Below are 18,731 nucleotides of genomic sequence, written 5' to 3' on the forward strand. Positions count from 1 at the left end.
CAGGTCATGATATTTATTCTACTCTTTGTTGACGACATGGTCCTCCTCTCCTCATCTCCAAAAGGATTACAGAGGCAGTTGGATGCCTTAGCTTTGTTTTGTGATCTTCGACAGTTGATGGTCAACCTAAGTAAAACTAAGGTTATGATCTTCAATGGGGTGAAGAAATCTCCAGACCTTCACTTCCTATTCAGAGGGGAGGAGGTTGAGATCACCAGCACATATACGTACTTGGGGGTGCAATTCTCACGTCCCTGCTTCAGTTTGCGACCAACTATTCAGCCTCAGATCAACAAAGGATATGGATCCTTAGCCCTTCTCGAGAGATAGTGCTTTCAACATCACTTCCAGGACATCTTGTCCAAGATGAGCCTCATGGACACCTTGATTCGCCCCCTTGTTCTATATGGCTGAGAGATTTAGGGACCGTCTTTACTTGAGTCAGATTGGGCTTCAGATGAGAGAGTCCAGACTCTTCTTCTCCATCGCATCATGAGATGCAAACAAACAATACCTTAGCACATCATCCTTGCAGAGTTTGGAGCTCAACCCTTTCGGCTTGAGACAGTCTTCAGTTTGATCTCATTCTTGCATCGTGTTCGGGGATTTGCAGACTCGATAAAGAGTAGGGACTATTACCCTTACTTGGCATATTGATCTTCTGAGAATATTGCTCGTTATACTCCCTCGGGCTGGGCTAGATGTTGGTTTACATAAGTTTCAGATCTCTTAGAGTCAGTGGGCATTCAGTTGGATTGTCTCCTTCCTTTCCGATATTCCTTGGATGCTCCTGGTCACCTTCTACCTACTAGACAATAGTTGAACAAGATCATTAGGGAGGACATCTACATGCAGTTCTTCTAGGTCACCTAGGTCAATCCTCCGGGAGGGTTGCACCCAAAGATGGCCTTCTACGTTGAGCACTTCTTGGAGTTGAGAGACGGGCTCATTATTCGACCCCAGTATACGTTTCACCACTGGATGCATGCTCTTCGCATTCCTCTAAGCCAGTTCAGAGTAGGTTCTCATAGACTTCGAGTAGAGACGGACCACCAGATTGATAGGCCAGACAAAATCTGTCAGGTATGTCATTTATAGGAAGTAGAGACCGAGGTGCACTTCATTTTTGGATGCCCTATCTACTACGAGATCAGAGGAAGGTTCCATTGCTTGTTCAGAGACTCTCAGACCCTCACCGACTTTTTCAGGTATCTCGATCAGAGATGTTTGGCCCTATATATGCAAGAGGCTCTTAGGTTCTGAGCACATATTCTTCAGCCTCCCATTAGACCAGACCCCACACAGAGGGACACAACACTTTTCAGGGTACTACCTTCAGATAGGGGCACAAAGAGAATGATTGATACTGTTTCATATCCAGACTCTAGACGAATGAGGATCCGTGGGACCTCACCCCACCACACAAGACCCCAGAAGCTAAATCGTTTCAGATCCGTCCCTGGGAGACAGACTAGGTCCTCTAGACCTCAGCAGTGCACAAACTCCCCTAGACAACAAGTTAGTGGACAATCTGTACCTCCCACTAACCCTTCATCAGATCAACAAACTTTGTGGAATTTTTTCCATTGCTCTTTAATCAGTGTCGGATGTTAGGAGAGATGGGTCTGATACTCTTCGTTAGGGCATTGTATCTTTTATGTTCTTGCATTGTACATTTTATATTCATGCATTGTATTTTTTATAGGACACTGTTTGGTTCTCCCGCATTTTATGGACATCATTGTACTCAACAGTCCCTTTGACCTACTTTGTGGTCGTTAGTTGGACATAAATATAATTATCTTATCTTATCTTATCTAGACCAGTGAGGATCCGTGGGACCTCACCCCTCTACACGAGACCTGAGCAGCTAAACCGTTTCAAATTCGTCCTCGCCACACGAGACCTCAACAACTAAACCGTCTCAAATCCGTCCCTAGGAGATGGACTAGGTCCTCCAGAGCTCAACAGTGCACAAACTCCCCCAAACAACGACTGCACAAACTACCCCCAACAACGAGTTAGTGGACAGTCCGCACCTCCTATTAACCCTTCATCAGGGCAACAAACTTTGTGGAATTTTTTTCAATGCTCTTCAATCAATGTTGGATGTTAGCAAAGATAGATGTGATCCTCTTCGTGAAAGCATTCCATACATTGTATCTTTTATATTCCTGCATTGTACCTTTTATATTCATTCATTGTATTTTTTATAGGAGACTATTTGGTTCTCCCTTATTTTATGGACATCATTGTGCTCAAGAGTCCTTTTGACCTACTTTATGATCATTAATTAGACATAAATATAATTATTTTATTTTATCTTGTAAAATCATCCCTCCCTAAAAAAGATAGAGAAGACATTCTACTACGTTTATGTGTGAGTGGGAAAAATACAATTTATTCACTTCCTTTTATCCTAATCTTGAAGGTTTATGAATCCATCGATATCTACCATCACTATGTTTATTGAGAATTTTTTATTGATTATGTTTTTAAATGAAGAATATTAACAGTGATAAAAGCAAATATTAAAAATCTAAAAATTTTGTGAAAAGCAGTTTCAAAATAAAACCCTTCTGAAAAAGTGAAATAATTTACTGGTAAATAGGGTTACCTGTCAAATTTAACCCTAAATCTAATTTAGGAATGAGTAGGGTTACCCCTAAATTTAATTTAAGAATGAGTAGGGTTACCCGTCAAATTTAACCCTTAATTTAATAACCCTTCGATGGATATATATACATACCTGGTAAGCCATCCTGATTCCTTATTCCTTGAACCGCTGATTAGGGCCATTGAGGTCTTTGATATCCACCACCTGAATAGACATCCGAGGGCGTTTTCTTTTCCTTTGCGTGTTGAAGCTTACTGCCCGTCCTGCATTGAATACTTCCATGCTCCTGAATATATCGATTCCTCCGAAATTGAAGAACCGGGTTTGAAACCCCAGACCGGCGCATCATCCAGCCATACCCTACCTGGGAGACGAGGGCCTGCACAATGAATAGCTGGCTAACTGTGAGCGGCCTACGACAGAGGATTAAGGTCGGTGGGGATCCGTCCCTTAAAAGAATGCCTTTGGCCTAAACATTCCATTTGTTGTTTATCATTTTTCATAAGCAAGCCAAGAGCAAGAGTCTGGTTCTACCATCATTCATTTTTGTGTGTTCAAGAGGAGAAATGGCAGCCAAACGCTCTTGTTGCATTCGCTTCTCCTGCTCTTCTTCAGCTTCATTGGATGAATAGGGACGAGATCCCACTTCAGCAGGTAGTCGGAGCTGGCCTTCTGCAATTGATAATACAATAGGTACAATGTTTTGATAGTGCAACAGATTGAATGTTTTTGTTTATGTTTATGAATATTTTTTTTAAGAATAATGTAGTCATGTCACAGAAGGCCTTTCTGCTGCTACAATTTGAGGCCATCAGCGCATGGTTCTGCAAATTATAATACTGATGCTGATGGCGATTGTGATTGTGCAGAAACTCTTCCAGGAGCTCCCAAGCGCACTGAAGCTCCAATCCCTGGATCTTCTAATGTTGTTTCAATGAAATATGAGATAGATCATGTTGATGTCAATCTCAATGTTTCGGGAACCCATCAGTGCGATAAATCTCCAGTCTCCGAATCTCTGAATCTTCTGCGGAAATCTGAGGGAAAAAACGTGAATGTCAATCTCAATGTACTAGGAGCCCCCCATTGCAATGAAGCTTCATCCTCGGGATCTTCTAATGTTTCAATGAAATATGAGGGAGACGACGTCGATGTCAATCTTAACGTTTCAGAAGCCCCCTGGTGTGATGAAGATCCGACCTCTTCCTCTTCTAGAGGTGCAACTAAATCAGATGTCATTAACACCATATTACATAAAGATATTGAGGAAATCCACGGGAAAAAAGTGGATGTCAATCTCGATAACCTTATGGAGCACATATCTGAGCTTTTGAAACTGAGAGAGGAGGTACATCACAATCTTTCATATCCATCAGAATTATATTATAATTAGATTGTGAATTATATTACTCGATAGTATTATAATTACTGTGATATCGGATTTGAAATATATAATTCATTTCGTGTTTTTTCTTAGGAAATGCTTCGAAATAAAAAAGCATCGAATCCCAGCAATTTCCCTTGGCCTGATGTTCCATGCTTCAAGAAATTAAATGTCATATTGTCATGGGGAACCGACTTGAAGAACTTTAAGGAGTTACTGTCATCGGCATTAGATTTTGCTTCTAAATTGGTGTGTATAATTAGTCCTCGTTCATCACTTGCTACTAAAACTGAAAGTCGAGTATAATTATATTAAAGCCCAATTTTTTTTATTTTTTATTTTTTTGGTGTTCAGAAAGATGTTATAGCTGGACCTGTTACCACATTCCTAAAGGATATAGAGCAGGTAAGCGTTGTTACAGCAGGACTTCTGGTAGTTGCATATAATTTGGAAAGATTTGACGATCTTTCCACCAACAAAGAAAAGTGTTAGGCTCTTATAAAAGAAATGAGCTATGTTGCATCTGTTGTTAAAAGATTCAAAGAAAGCCCCAGAGGAATGGAGGATGTAATCCAAGATGCAACAACATTGATAGTTGAAGGCGCTTATTCTACACTGGTGCTTCAGAAGCATAACTGGCCGAGTGAGGCCTTTGAGGAGATGCGCTACGCCTTTGCCTACGATGCTCTCCCCCCTCATTGTAAAGGTCCATTTTTAGACCTCTGTTTCAAAGGATGGGCTGGGGACAGTGCGGAAGAAATTGTGGGAAAGGATAAACTGGAAATGTTAAAAGGAAGAGCACTTGTCACTATAACGACAAATGGCGTTTCAAGTGTACACGATGTCATTTTAACACTCGCTCGTCAAATGTCAAAGAAAGAGTCAAAAGGAAAGAAAGTGAGAAAGACATTCAACATTGCAAGCAAACTTAAGGACTTCCTCCAAGACATTCAACATTGCAAGCAAACTTAAGGACTTCCTCCAAGAGGAGGTAACAAATCTATGAATGATATACATGTTTGTTTATACAGTGTTTGTTTTTATTTTAATTTAATTAAATCTATGAATGATATACATGTTTGTTTATACAGTGTTTGTTTTTATTTTAATTTAATTATACTCTATAATGGCATGCAGAATGCTCATCAGATAAAAGACATCTGGTTAACGCTCGACTTATTGCATAAATCATTGAGAGTTCTTCAACTTGGGAAATTGGCAAAGGTGGAGGACAAGTGCAGTGAAACATTTAAGGAATTGGTATTTTTTTGAAGCGAAAGTTCCCTAGCTTTCGTTTCATGATGTGTCAAAGTTAAAAGCAATTGAGGTACCTTAGTTATGAACCCAATGACTTCAAGCTATCTAATACAAGTGATTCTATTTCCTGTTCACTTTTCCTGAGAAAATTGATTCTACGTAAGTAAATGTTTTACTACTTTTAATGGTTTCATATGATTGTAACGTATCAAGGCACATAACTTGCAGATGCCTTCCAGTTTGAGACACATGGAATTTGATGGAAGTTCACATTTTCATGTAAATTCAAATCTTTTCCAATGACATCGTACAGACATGTGGCGGAATTCCCTTCATGTTAACATTAACAACACCATTCATACGTCGCGCAAAAAATAAGGAGGAAGCTTATTCGACACTGGTGCTTCAGAAAGATAAATGGCTGAGTGCTATGCCTTGGCCTACGATGCTCTTCCCCTGATTGTAAAGATCCATTTTTAGACCTCTGTTCATTTTTCAAAGGATAGGCTTGGGATAGTGTGGAAGATATTATGGGAAAAGATAAACTAGAAATGTTAGAAAGCACAGCACTTGTTACTGGAACCACAAATGGCGTTTCAAGTGTACACGATGTCATCTTAACACTCGCTCGCCAAATGTCAAAGAAAGAGTCAAAAGGAAAGAAAGTGAGAAAGACATTCACCAATGCAAATAAACTTAAGTAGTTCCTCCCAGAGGAGGTAACAAATATATGAACGATATACATGTTTGTTTATACAGTGTTTGTTTTTATTTTAATTTAACTATACTTTATAATGGCATGCAGAATGCTCATTAGATAAAAGGCATCTGGTTAAGTGATAATAAGGATGCATTGGAAATATTTGCAAAAACGCTCGACTTAATGCATAATTCATTGAGAGTTCTTCAACTTGGGAAATTGGCAAAGGTGGAGGGCAAGTGCAGTGAAACATTTAAGGAGTTTGGTATTTTTTGAAGCGAAATTTCCCCAGCTTCAGTTTCATGATGGGTCAAAGTTAAAGCAATTGAGGTACCTCAATTATGAACCCAATTCCTTCGCCTTCAAGCTATCTAAGACAAGTGATTCTATTTCCCATTCATTTTTGCTGAGAAAATTGATTCTACGTAAGTAAATATCTTCCTACTTTTAATGGTTTCATATGATTGTAACGTATCAAGCACATAACTTGCAGATTGCCTTCTAGTTTGGGACAATGGAATTTGATGGAAGTTCACATTTTCATGTAATTCAAATCTTTCCCAATGACATCATCCGGACATGTGGCGGAATTCCCCTCATGTTAACATTAACAACACCATTCATAGGTCGCACAAAAAATAAGAAGGAAGCTTATTCTACACTGGTGCTTAAGAAAGATAAATCGCTGAGCGAGGCCTTTGAGGAGATGCGCTACACCTTTGCCTACGATGCTCTTTCCCTGATTGTAAAGATCCATTTTTAAACCTCTGTTCATTTTTCAAATGATAGGCTTGGGATAGTGTGGAAGATATTGTGGGAAAAGATAAACTGGAAATGTTAGAAAGCAGAGCACTTGTCACTGGAACCAAAGCAGAGCACTTGTCACTAGAACCACAAATGGTGTTTCAAAGTGTACACGATGTCATCTTAACACTGGCTCGCCAAATGTCAAAGAAAGAGTCAAAAGGAAAGAAAGTGAGAAAGACACCAATGCAAACAAATTTCAGGAGTTCCTCCAAGAGGAGGTAACAAATCTATGAACGATATACATGTTTGTTTATACAGTGTTTGTTTTTATTTTAATTTAACTATACTCTATAATGGCATGCAGAATGCTCATCAGATAATAGGCATCTGGTTAAGTGATAATAAGGATGCATTGGAAATATCTGCAGAAACGCTCAACTTGATGCATAAATCATTGAGAGTTCTTCAACTTGGGAAATTGGCCAAGGTGGAGGGCAAATGCAGTGAAACATTTAAGGAGTTGGTATTTTTTGAAGCGAAAGTTCCCCAGCTTCCGTTTTATGATGTGTCAAAGTTAAAGCAATTGAGGTACCTCAGTTATGAACCCAATGACTTCAAGCTATCTAAGGCAAGTGATTCTATTTCCCATTCACTTTTACTAAGAAAATTGATTCTACGTGAGTAAATGTTTTACTACTTTTAATTGTTTCAAATGATTGTAACGTATCAAGCACATAACTTGCAGATGCCTTCCAGTTTGAGACACATGGAATTTGGTTCACATTTTCATCTATTTCAAATCTTTTCCAATGACATCATACACACGTGGCAGAATTCCCCTCATGTTAACATTAACAGCACCATTTATAGGTCGCGCAAAAAATGAGCAGGAAGCTTATTCTACACTGGTGCTTCAGAAAAGATAAATGGCCGAGTGAGGCCTTTGAGGAGATGCGCTACGCCTTTGCCTACGATGCTCTCCCCCTGATTGTAAAGATCCATTTTTAGACCTCTGTTCATTTTTCAAAGGATGGGCTTGGGACAGTGTGGAAGATATTGTGGGAAAAGATAAACTGGAAATGTTAGAAAGCAGAGCACTTGTCACTAGAACAACAAATGGCGCTTGATGTGTACACGATGCCATCTTAACATACGCTTGCCAAATTTCAAAGAAAGAGAAAAAAAGGAAAGAAAGTGAGAAAAACATTCACCAGTGCAAGCAAACTTAAGGAGTTCCTCCAAGTGAAGGTAACAAATCTATGAACGATATACATGCTTGTTTATATAGTGTTTGTTTTTATTTTAATTTAACTATACTCTATAATGACATGCAGAATGCTCATCGGATAAAAGCCCTCTAGTTAAGTGATAATAAGGATGCATTGGAAATATCTGCAGAAACGCTCGACTTAATGCATAAATCATTGCGAGTTCTTGAACTTGGGAAATTTCCAAAGGTGGAGGGCAAGTGCACTGAAAGGAGTTGGTATTTTTTGAAGCGAAAGTTCCCCAGCTTCTGTTTCATGGTGTGTCAAAGTTAAAGCAATTGAGGTACCTCAGTTATGAACCCAATGACTTCAAGCTATCTAGGGCAAGTGATTCTATTTCCTTTTCATTTTTCAATGTTTTACTACTTTTAATGGTTTCATATGATTGTAACGTATCAAGCACATAACTTGCAGATGCCTTCCAGTTTTAGACACATGGAATTTGATGGAAGTTCACATTTTCATGTATTTCAAATCTTTTACAAGGATCTTCAACAACTTGGACATTTGAGAATACTAAGATTGGTCAACTTTTCAAAATTGAAAAATCTCCCTGAATTCGGTGACCTAGTAATTGGTTTGCAGGAACTATCTTTTTCAAATTGCAAATCTAACCGAAATCTCCGAACGGAAAATTACTTGTGGAGTTGACAAATTGAAAGAAAAAACTATTCTTTTAGAAATGAGGCCTCCCAACTCCTCCTATGACATTCGCCTTCCATTTTTGAAGGCAATGTACCTTGACGAGAAAGAGAAACTTGATCTTGAAATTATATCCATTCCTTGACGAGAAAGGAATGTGATGTATTTGATGTATATGAGCAGTTTTCAAGAGAAGTTCCTTGGTTTGTTCTCTAAAATTCATGGATGGTAATAACAAGAGTAGTTGAGTTCTTTTTTGAGAACCAGTGTCGATGGGGAGAAAGTGATGTATCTGAATAATGGTATCCAACTATAAATTGGATTGTAGAACCAAACGGGAGAATCAGCTTGTATAGACATTCTATATCCCTTCTAGATAAGGGATAGTCGTTTAGGGTTCTTTTTAACCATCTACAAAGTGCATCATATCAAGTGAGATGAGGAGTAAAAGTTTTTCCTACCATGTCTGAAAAAATTGAAGAATCCAGAAAAGAAGAATGGGAACAACTAAGGAAGATGTCGACTTCAGAGTTTCTTTCCAACCACTTAGAAAGTGTGTCAATTCAGGTAAATAATTTTCTTGTTTTTCCATTATAATATATTTTTAACAATGATAATAATAATATAAATATAAAATAAAGGGAAAATAATAATGGATAGATGACAGGTAATTGATTTTCAAATATAATCTTTATTTTGCTCGTTCTTTCCAAGTAGGTGAAAAAACTATTGTTTCAAGGAAAATTGCTATGCTGGTATAGCGGGAATGATAAGGAGGTTATATGTTCCATACGGAATGCAATGGAGCAGTTCAGGGACCGCATTCACATTATTCAGATTGGCCATACTATTATGTGCAGGTTTTACTTCACTAATTTTTTTTACAAAGATTATTATTATCAATTGGAAATTACATTCTGTTCAACCTAAGCCTGAAGACTACAGGTACGTATCCTTTGCCTTCATGGACGAGGGGTGCGAAATGGTTGCAGCTTTCAGAGGAGAGATTTTCCGGTCGATTTTCCGACCAATTAGGAAAGATAGAGTACAGCGATGCATAAAGGTAATGATGAAGGATTTAGGAGGAGAAAAAGCAATACATGATCAGGACCCAGGGGTCTCTGCCAGCCTTATAAAGAACACGCAAACAACATCCGCTGCAGCAGTTGAGCAAGAAAATATGGATGTCTGAGCTTTGGGGAGTGGAACTTTATCAGCTTTTCAAATTCAACAAGGTAGATTGGTTTTTATTTGGTATCCCTCCTCGGATTTCTGAATCATATTATCTTCTATTAACAAAACGACTTTTCATTTCTCATTTCCTAATAGGAGGGTAAAAAGTGGTCCCAGCCAAAGTTCAGTTGGTCCACTTCCAGAAGCTTCCGTAGGCTAAATAATTTCCTGTCAGACGGAGCTGTCGACGATTGGGTTGTCGGTATTAAACCTCTCAATTGATTAATTTTTTGTCCTAACATGAAATTCATTGCTGGATCATGTCCAACTTCTATGTGAAATATTTAATATAAATTCATCTATTATGGTTTTCAGAAAGATGTCATCTCTGGTCATCCTGAAGAAAAAGATAAGCGGACAAGTGTCATTCACAGTTTGCTGAAGAGTATAAAAGAGGCAAACTGGGCTGTTGCAGGTCTTCTTGCGGTGGCGGATGTTCTGGAGAGATTTCAAACTGTTTCTGCCAACCGAATTGAGTGCCTATTTGTTTTAGACAAGCTGTTTAGATTGGCCAGATATACTCTGCAGTTAAATCAGAAGCCTGGGTTGTGGAGAAAGATGAAGTGTGTAGCAACAACAATTATAGTTGCATCCTCCATCAAATGCTGTACTCAAATTTATCAATCCAAATTTTCCTTGTGAGTGGTGGATACTTTAATGTTAACAATAACAATAGTGGTGTTTAGAAACCAATTATATTTTTCAGAAAAAAAAAAACGCTGCTTCTATTATAAAATAAAAACAGTACAAGTGGTTCATAGCTTCATCCATCCAGTCAAATAATGTGCTGGATAAGAAAGTTCCAGAGTAATATCAATAAATAAACCAGACTATCTAACCAAAAAACTAAGATGTTATCTGAAATTAGCACAAAGCTTCATCCATCCAGTCAAACAATGTGCTGGATAAGAAAGTTCCAGAATAATATCAATAAATAAACCAAACTATCTAACAAAAAACTAATAAACCAAACTATCTAACCAAAAAACTAAGATATTGTCCGAAATTAGCACAAAGTCAAGCATAATCTGAGCACTATGGAAACAGAATTGCAGCTTATTTTAAATACTAAAAGATAAGAAACCATCAGAAAAAATGTAGCTATATGTTGAAATTTGGTACCGGAGGACAGGTGGTTCCCTAAGGCTTTGATCTTTGGCCTAGGGAAAAGTGTCCAAAAGAATTTAATTTTTCTCCTAAAGTAACTTTATAATTTTTATAAAGTTAAATCTAATTTGAAAGTGACTTTAAGTGATAAAGTTACTAAGTCTAATTTTAAAGTGACTTTATAAAGTCAATGAAAAATTAGAAAGGAAAAGTGACTTTGGAAATAAATGACTAAGTGGGTCTTTATTAAAGTGGGGTGAATTAAAAAATAGAAAGTGAGATTTAAATGAGCATTTAATCTCAGCCATTGATCTAAATCTATTTCAGCCATTGGATTTAGGGATCACCCAAAAGTCATTTAGGGTTGGGTTAAGGGAGGAAAAGGGGGAAAAAGATCATTCATTCTTTCATGAGCAGATTGGGAGAAGGAGAGCAAGAGAGCAAGGGAGATTTCTGGACAAGGAGGAGAAAGAGGCAGCAGTTTGGCACACACACCAAGGCAGCATTTCAGCAAATCTGAACAGCATAAAGAACAAGCAGAAAAAGGCAGTTTTTGTGAGCAAAATAGTGGAAAAAATTATTTTTCAGCACGAATATCGAGGAGGCGATTTTCTGCACTTTTCCCGAGGGCTGTCCGTACAAGTCCGTACGGCCGTCCGTACAGTCCGTACGGTCCGTACATCCGTACGTCCGTACAGTCCGTACATCCGTACGGTCCGTACAGCTCTTCCAGCAGTTTTCAGATTGTCGTTTGGGCTGAAAACAGATAAGTTTTGCTTGCTGGAAAATTTCTGTTTTGCTGATTTTTTGCTGAAAATATTTTCTCTGTAAAAGGCATTTTCCAGAAATAAAGAAGAGCTCTCAAACTGGTTTTCCCCAAGAGTTGTAGGGGGTTTTTCCAAGGTCAAGTTGACCAAAAATCACTGAGTTTAAATGTGTTTTTATGGCTGTTTTAATTGCTGATTTTTTATTTCTGCAATTTCCAGCACTCTGAAAAATTTCCAGAATTTGTGTTTTCAGCAATATTTATTTTTTCAGTCTGTTAAATGTATGGCTATGGGAATGGGCATTTAACTATATGGGAGAAATAAGGTGAAACTGAAAACCGGGGTGGGAAACAGAAAATTTTACATGGTATCAGAGCTTGAGTGCTGAAGGGCAGTTTGGGACAGCAAAAGAAAAAAAAATACAGCTGCTGATTTTTTCACTCAGAAAATTCCAGCAAGCTGATTTTTCATAAACAGCAGTTTTATCTTTACCACAGCAGTGCTATTTTTCAGTTTTAGGACAGCAAGATGTCATTGGGACTGAGGGTGGAGGATAGGTTGGATGGGCATACAAATTACAGCGTTTGGAAGGAGAGAATGCAGAGTATCTTTGAGGAGGCAGAAGTCTGGGATATCATGGTGCATACAACACAGCACCCTGTTGTTGTGCCTACTGATGCTACTCAGTTGGCAGCTTATAATAGAAAGAACAACAAGGGTAAGAGGCTGATTCTAGACGGAATCAAAGACCATTGCATTCCTCATGTGAGAGGAAAGAGCAATGCCCATGAGATGTGGACAGCATTGTCCAATCTCTACCAGAGTACCAATGAGAACCGGAAGATGGTCCTGAAGGAGAAGCTGAAGAACATTAAGATGGGGAATGATAGTGCAGCTGGATATCTCACAAAGATTACCAATGTGAGAGATGAGTTGGCAGCGATTGGAGAGGCCATTCCATCCACTGAGTTGGTGCGTATTGCAGTGAATGGCCTCCCCCGTTCATGGTTGAACTTTGCTGATGGGGTTTGTGCACGTGAGACCCTTCCCACATGGGAGAGGTTTTGGGATGATTGTATACAGACAGAGATCAGGAAAGGACAGCTTGGGGCAGCCAAGCCAGTTGAGCAGGATGAGGACGTAGCACTGATGGCAGGAGGCAAGAAAGGCAAAGGGAAGAAGCAGGCTTCCACAAGCGGTGGTGGAGGCAAAGGCAAAGGTAAAGGTAAACAGGGTAACTCACAAAAGGACTATTCCAAAGTGAAGTGTTGGAATTGTCAGAAGATGGGACACTATGCAGTTGTGTGTCCGGAGAAGAAGAAGAAGAAGGGGAAGACCCAGGATGTGGCAGCGTCAGCTGAGATTGAGGACTTTGCAGGTCGTTTTGACCGGGAGTTTGCGTTCACTACATGTGAGTCCTCTAGTGCAGGATCACCTGCCACACGGGTTCAGAGGGAGCATGCTTTTCCCTCGATTAGCGGAGCATCTACAGGTATCTGGTATGTGGACAGTGGGGCTTCACGTCACATGACAGGAGTCCGGGAGTACTTCTCAGAGCTTTCAGAGAGTGGCACTGATATTGAGGTAGTACTCGGTGATGACAGAGTTGTTAGAGCAGTCGGGGTGGGGACAGTGACATTTCAGAGGGAGTCCAAACCTCCCTTGAAGGTGTCAGAGGTTCTTTATGTGCCAGGGATGAGGAAGAACCTCATATCCGTCTCAGCGTTGGAGGACAGAGGATATGAGGTACTGTTCAGGGAAGGACAGGTGTTGATGTATCCCAGGGGCTCTCCAGCTGATTCAGCTAGAGTGATAGGTGTACGCCATGCAAAGGTGTACAAGTTTGCATTCCAGCCCCCTTTGGCATTGAGCTGTAGTACCGACAGCAGAGCTAGCAGTTCTGAGCTATGCGAGATTTGGCACCGCAGGATGGGGCACATGTCTCATGGAGCCTTGAGGACATTGCGGGAGATCACTACAGGTGTGCCAGATTTCAGTACTGATCACCATGATACTTGCAGAGGTTGTGCGATGGGCAAGTTTGCCAAATCCCCTTTTCCCAGCAGTGACAGCAGAGCGACGGGGATACTTGATTTGATTCATTCCGATGTGAGCGGTCGGATGTCTCATGTTTCCTTGAGTGGATATGAGTACTATGTCTTATTCATTGATGATCACTCCAGGAGGACCTGGATTTATTTCTTGAAGACCAAGAGTGAGGTCTTCAAGCGGTTTCAGGAGTTCAGAGCTCTTGTGGAGACTCAGACAGGTCGAAAGATCAAGTCCCTGAGGTCGGACAATGGAGGAGAGTACACCCTTGGAGAGTTTGTTGACTATTGTGCAGAGGCAGGCATTAGGAGGGAGTTCACTGTTCCTTACAACCCCCAGCAGAACGGGGTTGCGGAGAGGAAGAACAGATCCATCATAGGGGCTGCCAAAGCCATGTTATATGATCAGGGATTGCCATTGTTCTTGTGGGCAGAGGCCTGCAACACAGCTGTTTACTTGCAGAACAGGAGTCCGCATCGTGCCTTGGGGCACATGACTCCGGAGGAGGCTTTCTTTGGGAAGAAGCCTGATCTTGGTCATCTTCATATCTTTGGATGCATTACATACTCCTATATACCCAAGGAGGAGAGGACCAAACTAGAGCCCACCGCAGAGAAGGGTATCTTTGTGGGCTACAGTGAGACCTCAAAAGCCTTTCGGATTTACATTCCTGCACAGAGGAAAGTTGTTGTCAGACGGGATGTGAAGTTCGAGGAGGACAGGGCCTTTAGGAGGTCACGGGAGTTAGAGTATCTGGATCAGCCAGACCCTCAGCAGCAGTTGAGTCAGTCGCAGGGATCCAGTGGGCAGGGATCAGGAGGATCCGGAGGTACATCTATGAGGATGTCAGGTCCATCAGTGAGCAGTGGCTCGCCGAGCCAGAGGGGTGGTGCTCCGGGCAGCATGCAGAGCAGTTCACAGAGCAGTTCACTAGGGAGTCCACTGATGGACAGTTCACACGGTACCTCAGCTTCTACAGGTTCAGGTGCAGGCAGGAGGACAGCAGACAGACAGTCAGGAGTTCAGGCTACTGATGGGGATGAGGAGGAGGAGTTTCATTCTCCTATGGGAGAAGCATGCTCAGGGAAGAGGAAGCCCAAGTGGCTTCAGGACACCTTGAGAGATGCCACATCTGTTGCTGAGCCGAAGAGGCCGGTCAGAGAGAGTAGACCACCTGAGAGATTTTGTAGCTATATGGCGATGGTTACCAGCATCCTTGACTCTGAGCCTTCTAGCTATGAGGAGGCAGCTAGCCAGCAGGTCTGGAGAGAGGCCATGCAGGAGGAGTATTCTTCTATCATGAAGAATGATGTTTGGGAGGTGGTGCCGAGGCCTGAGGGCAAATCCGTGGTTACTTCCAGATGGCTTTACAAGGTAAAGCATGCTGCAGATGGCAGCATTGAGAAATTCAAAGCAAGGTTTGTGGCTAGAGGGTTCTCCCAGGTAGAGGGAGTTGATTATGAGGAGACCTTCGCTCCCGTGGCTCGATATACTTCGATCCGCTCCATTATATCGATAGCAGCAGAGATGGGTTGGAAGATCCACCAGATGGATGTGAAGACCGCATTTCTCAATGGCTTCATACAGGAGGAGGTGTACATTGAGCAGCCACAGGGCTTTGAGGTGCATGGGAAGGAGTCCCATGTGTGCAGATTGAAGAAGGCCCTTTATGGCCTGAAGCAAGCTCCCAGAGCTTGGTACTCCAGGATAGATGCATACTTGTAGGGGATGGGTTTCACAAAGAGTGAGGCAGATCCGAACCTTTACTTTATTGTGATTGGTGAGGAGCCTCTCATTCTGGTGCTGTATGTGGATGACTTGATCATTACAGGTGCAGAGAGACTCATAGAGCACTGCAAGAGAGATCTTGCAGCGGAGTTTGAGATGAAGGACATCGGCTTGATGCATTACTTTTTGGGTTTGGAGGTGTGGCAGGAGGAGGGGCATTTCTTCCTGGGGCAGGGGAAGTATATTGTGGACATCCTTAGCAGATTCCACATGGAGGATTGTAGACCCATGTCGACACCGATGATCACCAACTGGAAGAAGCTTCATGCTTCGGATTCCGAGTTGGTGGATCCCACATTGTACAGGCAGCTGATTGGTTCCTTGATGTATTTGGTCAACACCAGACCAGATATCTGTTTTGCAGTCAACACGATGAGTCAGTTTATGTGTGAGCCTAGGAAGGTTCACTGGGTGGCTGCAAAACACATTTTGCGGTACTTGCAGGGGACAGTGGATTATGGTCTGGACTACAGGCAGGGAGATGGAGTGAGATTGGCAGGATACACTGATTCTGATTGGGCAGGTTGTGCTTCTGATAGGAAGAGCACTTCAGGGTGTTGTTTTGGGTTGGGTTCAGCAGTAGTGTCATGGTTCAGCCGGAAGCAGCAGTCAGTAGCACTGAGTTCAGCGGAAGCAGAGTATATGGCAGCCAGTCTAGCTAGTTGTGAGGCCATCTGGCTTCGCAAGATGTTGTTTGGCTTATTTGGTCAGCCGTTGAGACCTTCAGTGATTTACTGTGATAATCAGAGTTGCATTAAACTCACGGAGAATCCAGTATTTCATGACAGGTCAAAGCATATCGGGATCAGATATCATTTCATCAGAGACCATGTTCAGAAGGGAGCTGTAAAGCTTGAGTATATTTCCACTGATGAGCAGGTTGCAGATATTCTTACCAAAGCCTTACCACGGGGCAAGCATGTCTACTTCAGAGACAAGATGGGTGTGGTGAGGAACACCTTCCTCGGTAAGAGGGAGTGTTGAAATTTGGTACCGGAGGACAGGTGGTTCCCTAAGGCTTTGATCTTTGGCCTAGGGAAAAGTGTCCAAAAGAATTTAATTTTTCTCCTAAAGTAACTTTATAATTTTTATAAAGTTAAATCTAATTTGAAAGTGACTTTAAGTGATAAAGTTACTAAGTCTAATTTTAAAGTGACTTTATAAAGTCAATGAAAAATTAGAAAGGAAAAGTGACTTTGGAAATAAATGACTAAGTGGGTCTTTATTAAAGTGGGGTGAATTAAAAAATAGAAAGTGAGATTTAAATGAGCATTTAATCTCAGCCATTGATCTAAATCTATTTCAGCCATTGGATTTAGGGATCACCCAAAAATCATTTAGGGTTGGGTTAAGGGAGGAAAAGGGGGAAAAAGATCATTCATTCTTTCATGAGCAGATTGGGAGAAGGAGAGCAAGAGAGCAAGGGAGATTTCTGGACAAGGAGGAGAAAGAGGCAGCAGTTTGGCACACACACCAAGGCAGCATTTCAGCAAATCTGAACAGCATAAAGAACAAGCAGAAAAAGGCAGTTTTTGTGAGCAAAATAGTGGAAAAATTATTTTTCAGCACGAATATCGAGGAGGCGATTTTCTGCACTTTTCCCGAGGGCTGTCCGTACAAGTCCGTACGGCCGTCCGTACAGTCCGTACATTCCGTACGGTCCGTACATCCGTACGTCCGTACAGTCCGTACATCCGTACGGTCCGTACAGCTCTTCCAGCAGTTTTCAGATTATCGTTTGGGCTGAAAACAGATAAGTTTTGCTTGCTGGAAAATTTCTGTTTTGCTGATTTTTTGCTGAAAATATTTTCTCTGTAAAAGGCATTTTCCAGAAATAAAGAAGAGCTCTCAAACTGGTTTTCCCCAAGAGTTGTAGGGGGTTTTTCCAGGGTCAAGTTGACCAAAAATCACTGAGTTTAAATGTGTTTTTATGGCTGTTTTAATTGCTGATTTTTTATTTCTGCAATTTCCAGCACTCTGAAAAATTTCCAGAATTTGTGTTTTCAGCAATATTTATTTTTTCAGTCTGTTAAATGTATGGCTATGGGAATGGGCATTTAACTATATGGGAGAAATAAGGTGAAACTGAAAACCGGGGTGGGAAACAGAAAATTTTACACTATATAGAGGGGAGACGAGACGTTCAGGGCAGGGAGAGCCAACCCTCCTCCAGGATCCTGTTTCCAACCAAATACCTATATTGTATTTTACCAGAATCGCAGCTCAGGCCGGCCTTGGAGAGGCTATCAGCCGTTGTCTTACCTTCCCTATATATATACTTATATACGTGATGGTGTATGTGAAAAGCAACCTGTGAGTCCCCATGATACCGTCTATCAATACCTTTGAGTCGTCACCATAGATATTCAGAGAGTTCATGTTTTTATGTGTAGCTATAACCAGAGCAACCCATAAAACCATAGCCTTTTTTATGTGTTTACAAACAAATTATATGCCATGGGTGGTGTGCCAAATGATTCCCTTTAGATAAAAGGTTGTGAGTTATGACTATGTGTAGAACCGGGCCTTCTATACAATCAAATAAATCTTTAGAACAAAGAAGCCGGTTCGTTGATTTGTGTTGAAGGTAGAGCCCGGCGTAAATAAATTTCGAAAACTCTGATTACAAACAGGACTTTAAAAAAAATATTCCTAATGCTAGTTTTTACTATTGGCAGGTTTGATGTAGCTGCCGTCAACAAGGATAGGCTGGACCAAGCTGAATCGCAATTAGTGAAAAATTGAATCGCAGTTAATGAAAAATTGCGACATAATGGCCAAGGCAATCACCGAAGGTCTTAGTAATGCAAATGGATCCCTCTTAGAGGAAATGTGCGACCACTGCTAGGGTTTGGAGTTCTTCCTTGAAAGTGAAGATGAAGATGGGCCATCTCCTGAAGGTGAAAGTGGTTTCTCTTCTGTCAAGGCCTGTTACACAGGTACGAGCGGAGAAGAATAATAAGACGGAACCTCATCTACTTCTTGTATAGTAGCGCAAAATGCTACATATGACAGTCACGGATTTCATGTATGGATAGCAAAATTTTCCACAAACATAATTGATGTGGTGGTATGTCTGTCTCTTTTTTCTTTTTTCTTTTTTCTTTTTTTTTTTTTTGGGGAAAAGAGTCATTAGAGCGAAATTATTAAAAAGAAAAAATAAATATATTTT

At 40.8% G+C, this 18,731-nt stretch overlaps 1 protein-coding gene across 13 annotated transcripts; it reads left to right on the forward strand.

Moving 5' to 3' along the window:
• Positions 1–2,762: 2,762 nt before the first annotated feature.
• Positions 2,763–18,406, forward strand: LOC149195452 (uncharacterized). 13 transcript variants are annotated; one of them, XR_016254602.1, is made up of 14 exons: positions 2,763–3,310; positions 3,487–3,965; positions 4,095–4,250; positions 4,356–4,992; positions 5,139–5,328; positions 5,487–6,288; positions 6,452–6,983; positions 7,070–7,333; positions 7,451–7,953; positions 8,040–8,296; positions 8,388–9,182; positions 9,333–9,475; positions 9,561–9,850; positions 18,238–18,406. XR_016254602.1 is itself a non-coding variant. In XM_089405289.1 (13 exons), exons 10-13 carry the CDS (start codon positions 9,800–9,802, stop codon positions 18,302–18,304), a joined length of 543 nt encoding a protein of 180 aa, XP_089261415.1. In that variant the 5' UTR covers positions 4,490–4,992; positions 5,139–5,328; positions 5,487–6,288; positions 6,452–6,983; positions 7,070–7,333; positions 7,451–7,953; positions 8,040–8,296; positions 8,388–9,182; positions 9,333–9,475; positions 9,561–9,799; the 3' UTR covers positions 18,305–18,406. The 13 variants fall into 13 exon arrangements, 2 of the variants coding, with proteins under 2 accessions (XP_089261415.1, XP_089261416.1); XR_016254595.1 differs by lacking the exon at positions 18,238–18,406 and having other exon boundaries at positions 5,487–5,977; positions 6,064–6,288; positions 9,561–9,943; XR_016254596.1 differs by lacking the exon at positions 18,238–18,406 and having other exon boundaries at positions 5,487–5,720; positions 6,064–6,288; positions 9,561–9,943.
• The last annotated feature ends 325 nt before the right edge of the window (positions 18,407–18,731 follow it).

This window comes from Pinus tabuliformis, chromosome 2_2 (genome assembly GCF_031772625.1).
Source record: "Pinus tabuliformis cultivar Carrire ecotype Pingquan chromosome 2_2, CPIR1, whole genome shotgun sequence".
NCBI lineage: Eukaryota > Viridiplantae > Streptophyta > Pinopsida > Pinales > Pinaceae > Pinus > Pinus tabuliformis.

Bases quoted from the DNA above. Each gene is read 5' to 3' on its own strand.
- LOC149195452 (XM_089405289.1), top strand. From the start codon at position 9,800: ATGTCTGAGCTTTGGGGAGTGGAACTTTATCAGCTTTTCAAATTCAAC. The intron at 9,851-9,944 runs GTAGATTGGTTT...ATTTCCTAATAG, and splicing joins AGCTTTTCAAATTCAACAAG to GAGGGTAAAAAGTGGTCCCA. The intron at 10,047-10,163 runs GTCGGTATTAAA...TATGGTTTTCAG, and splicing joins GAGCTGTCGACGATTGGGTT to AAAGATGTCATCTCTGGTCA.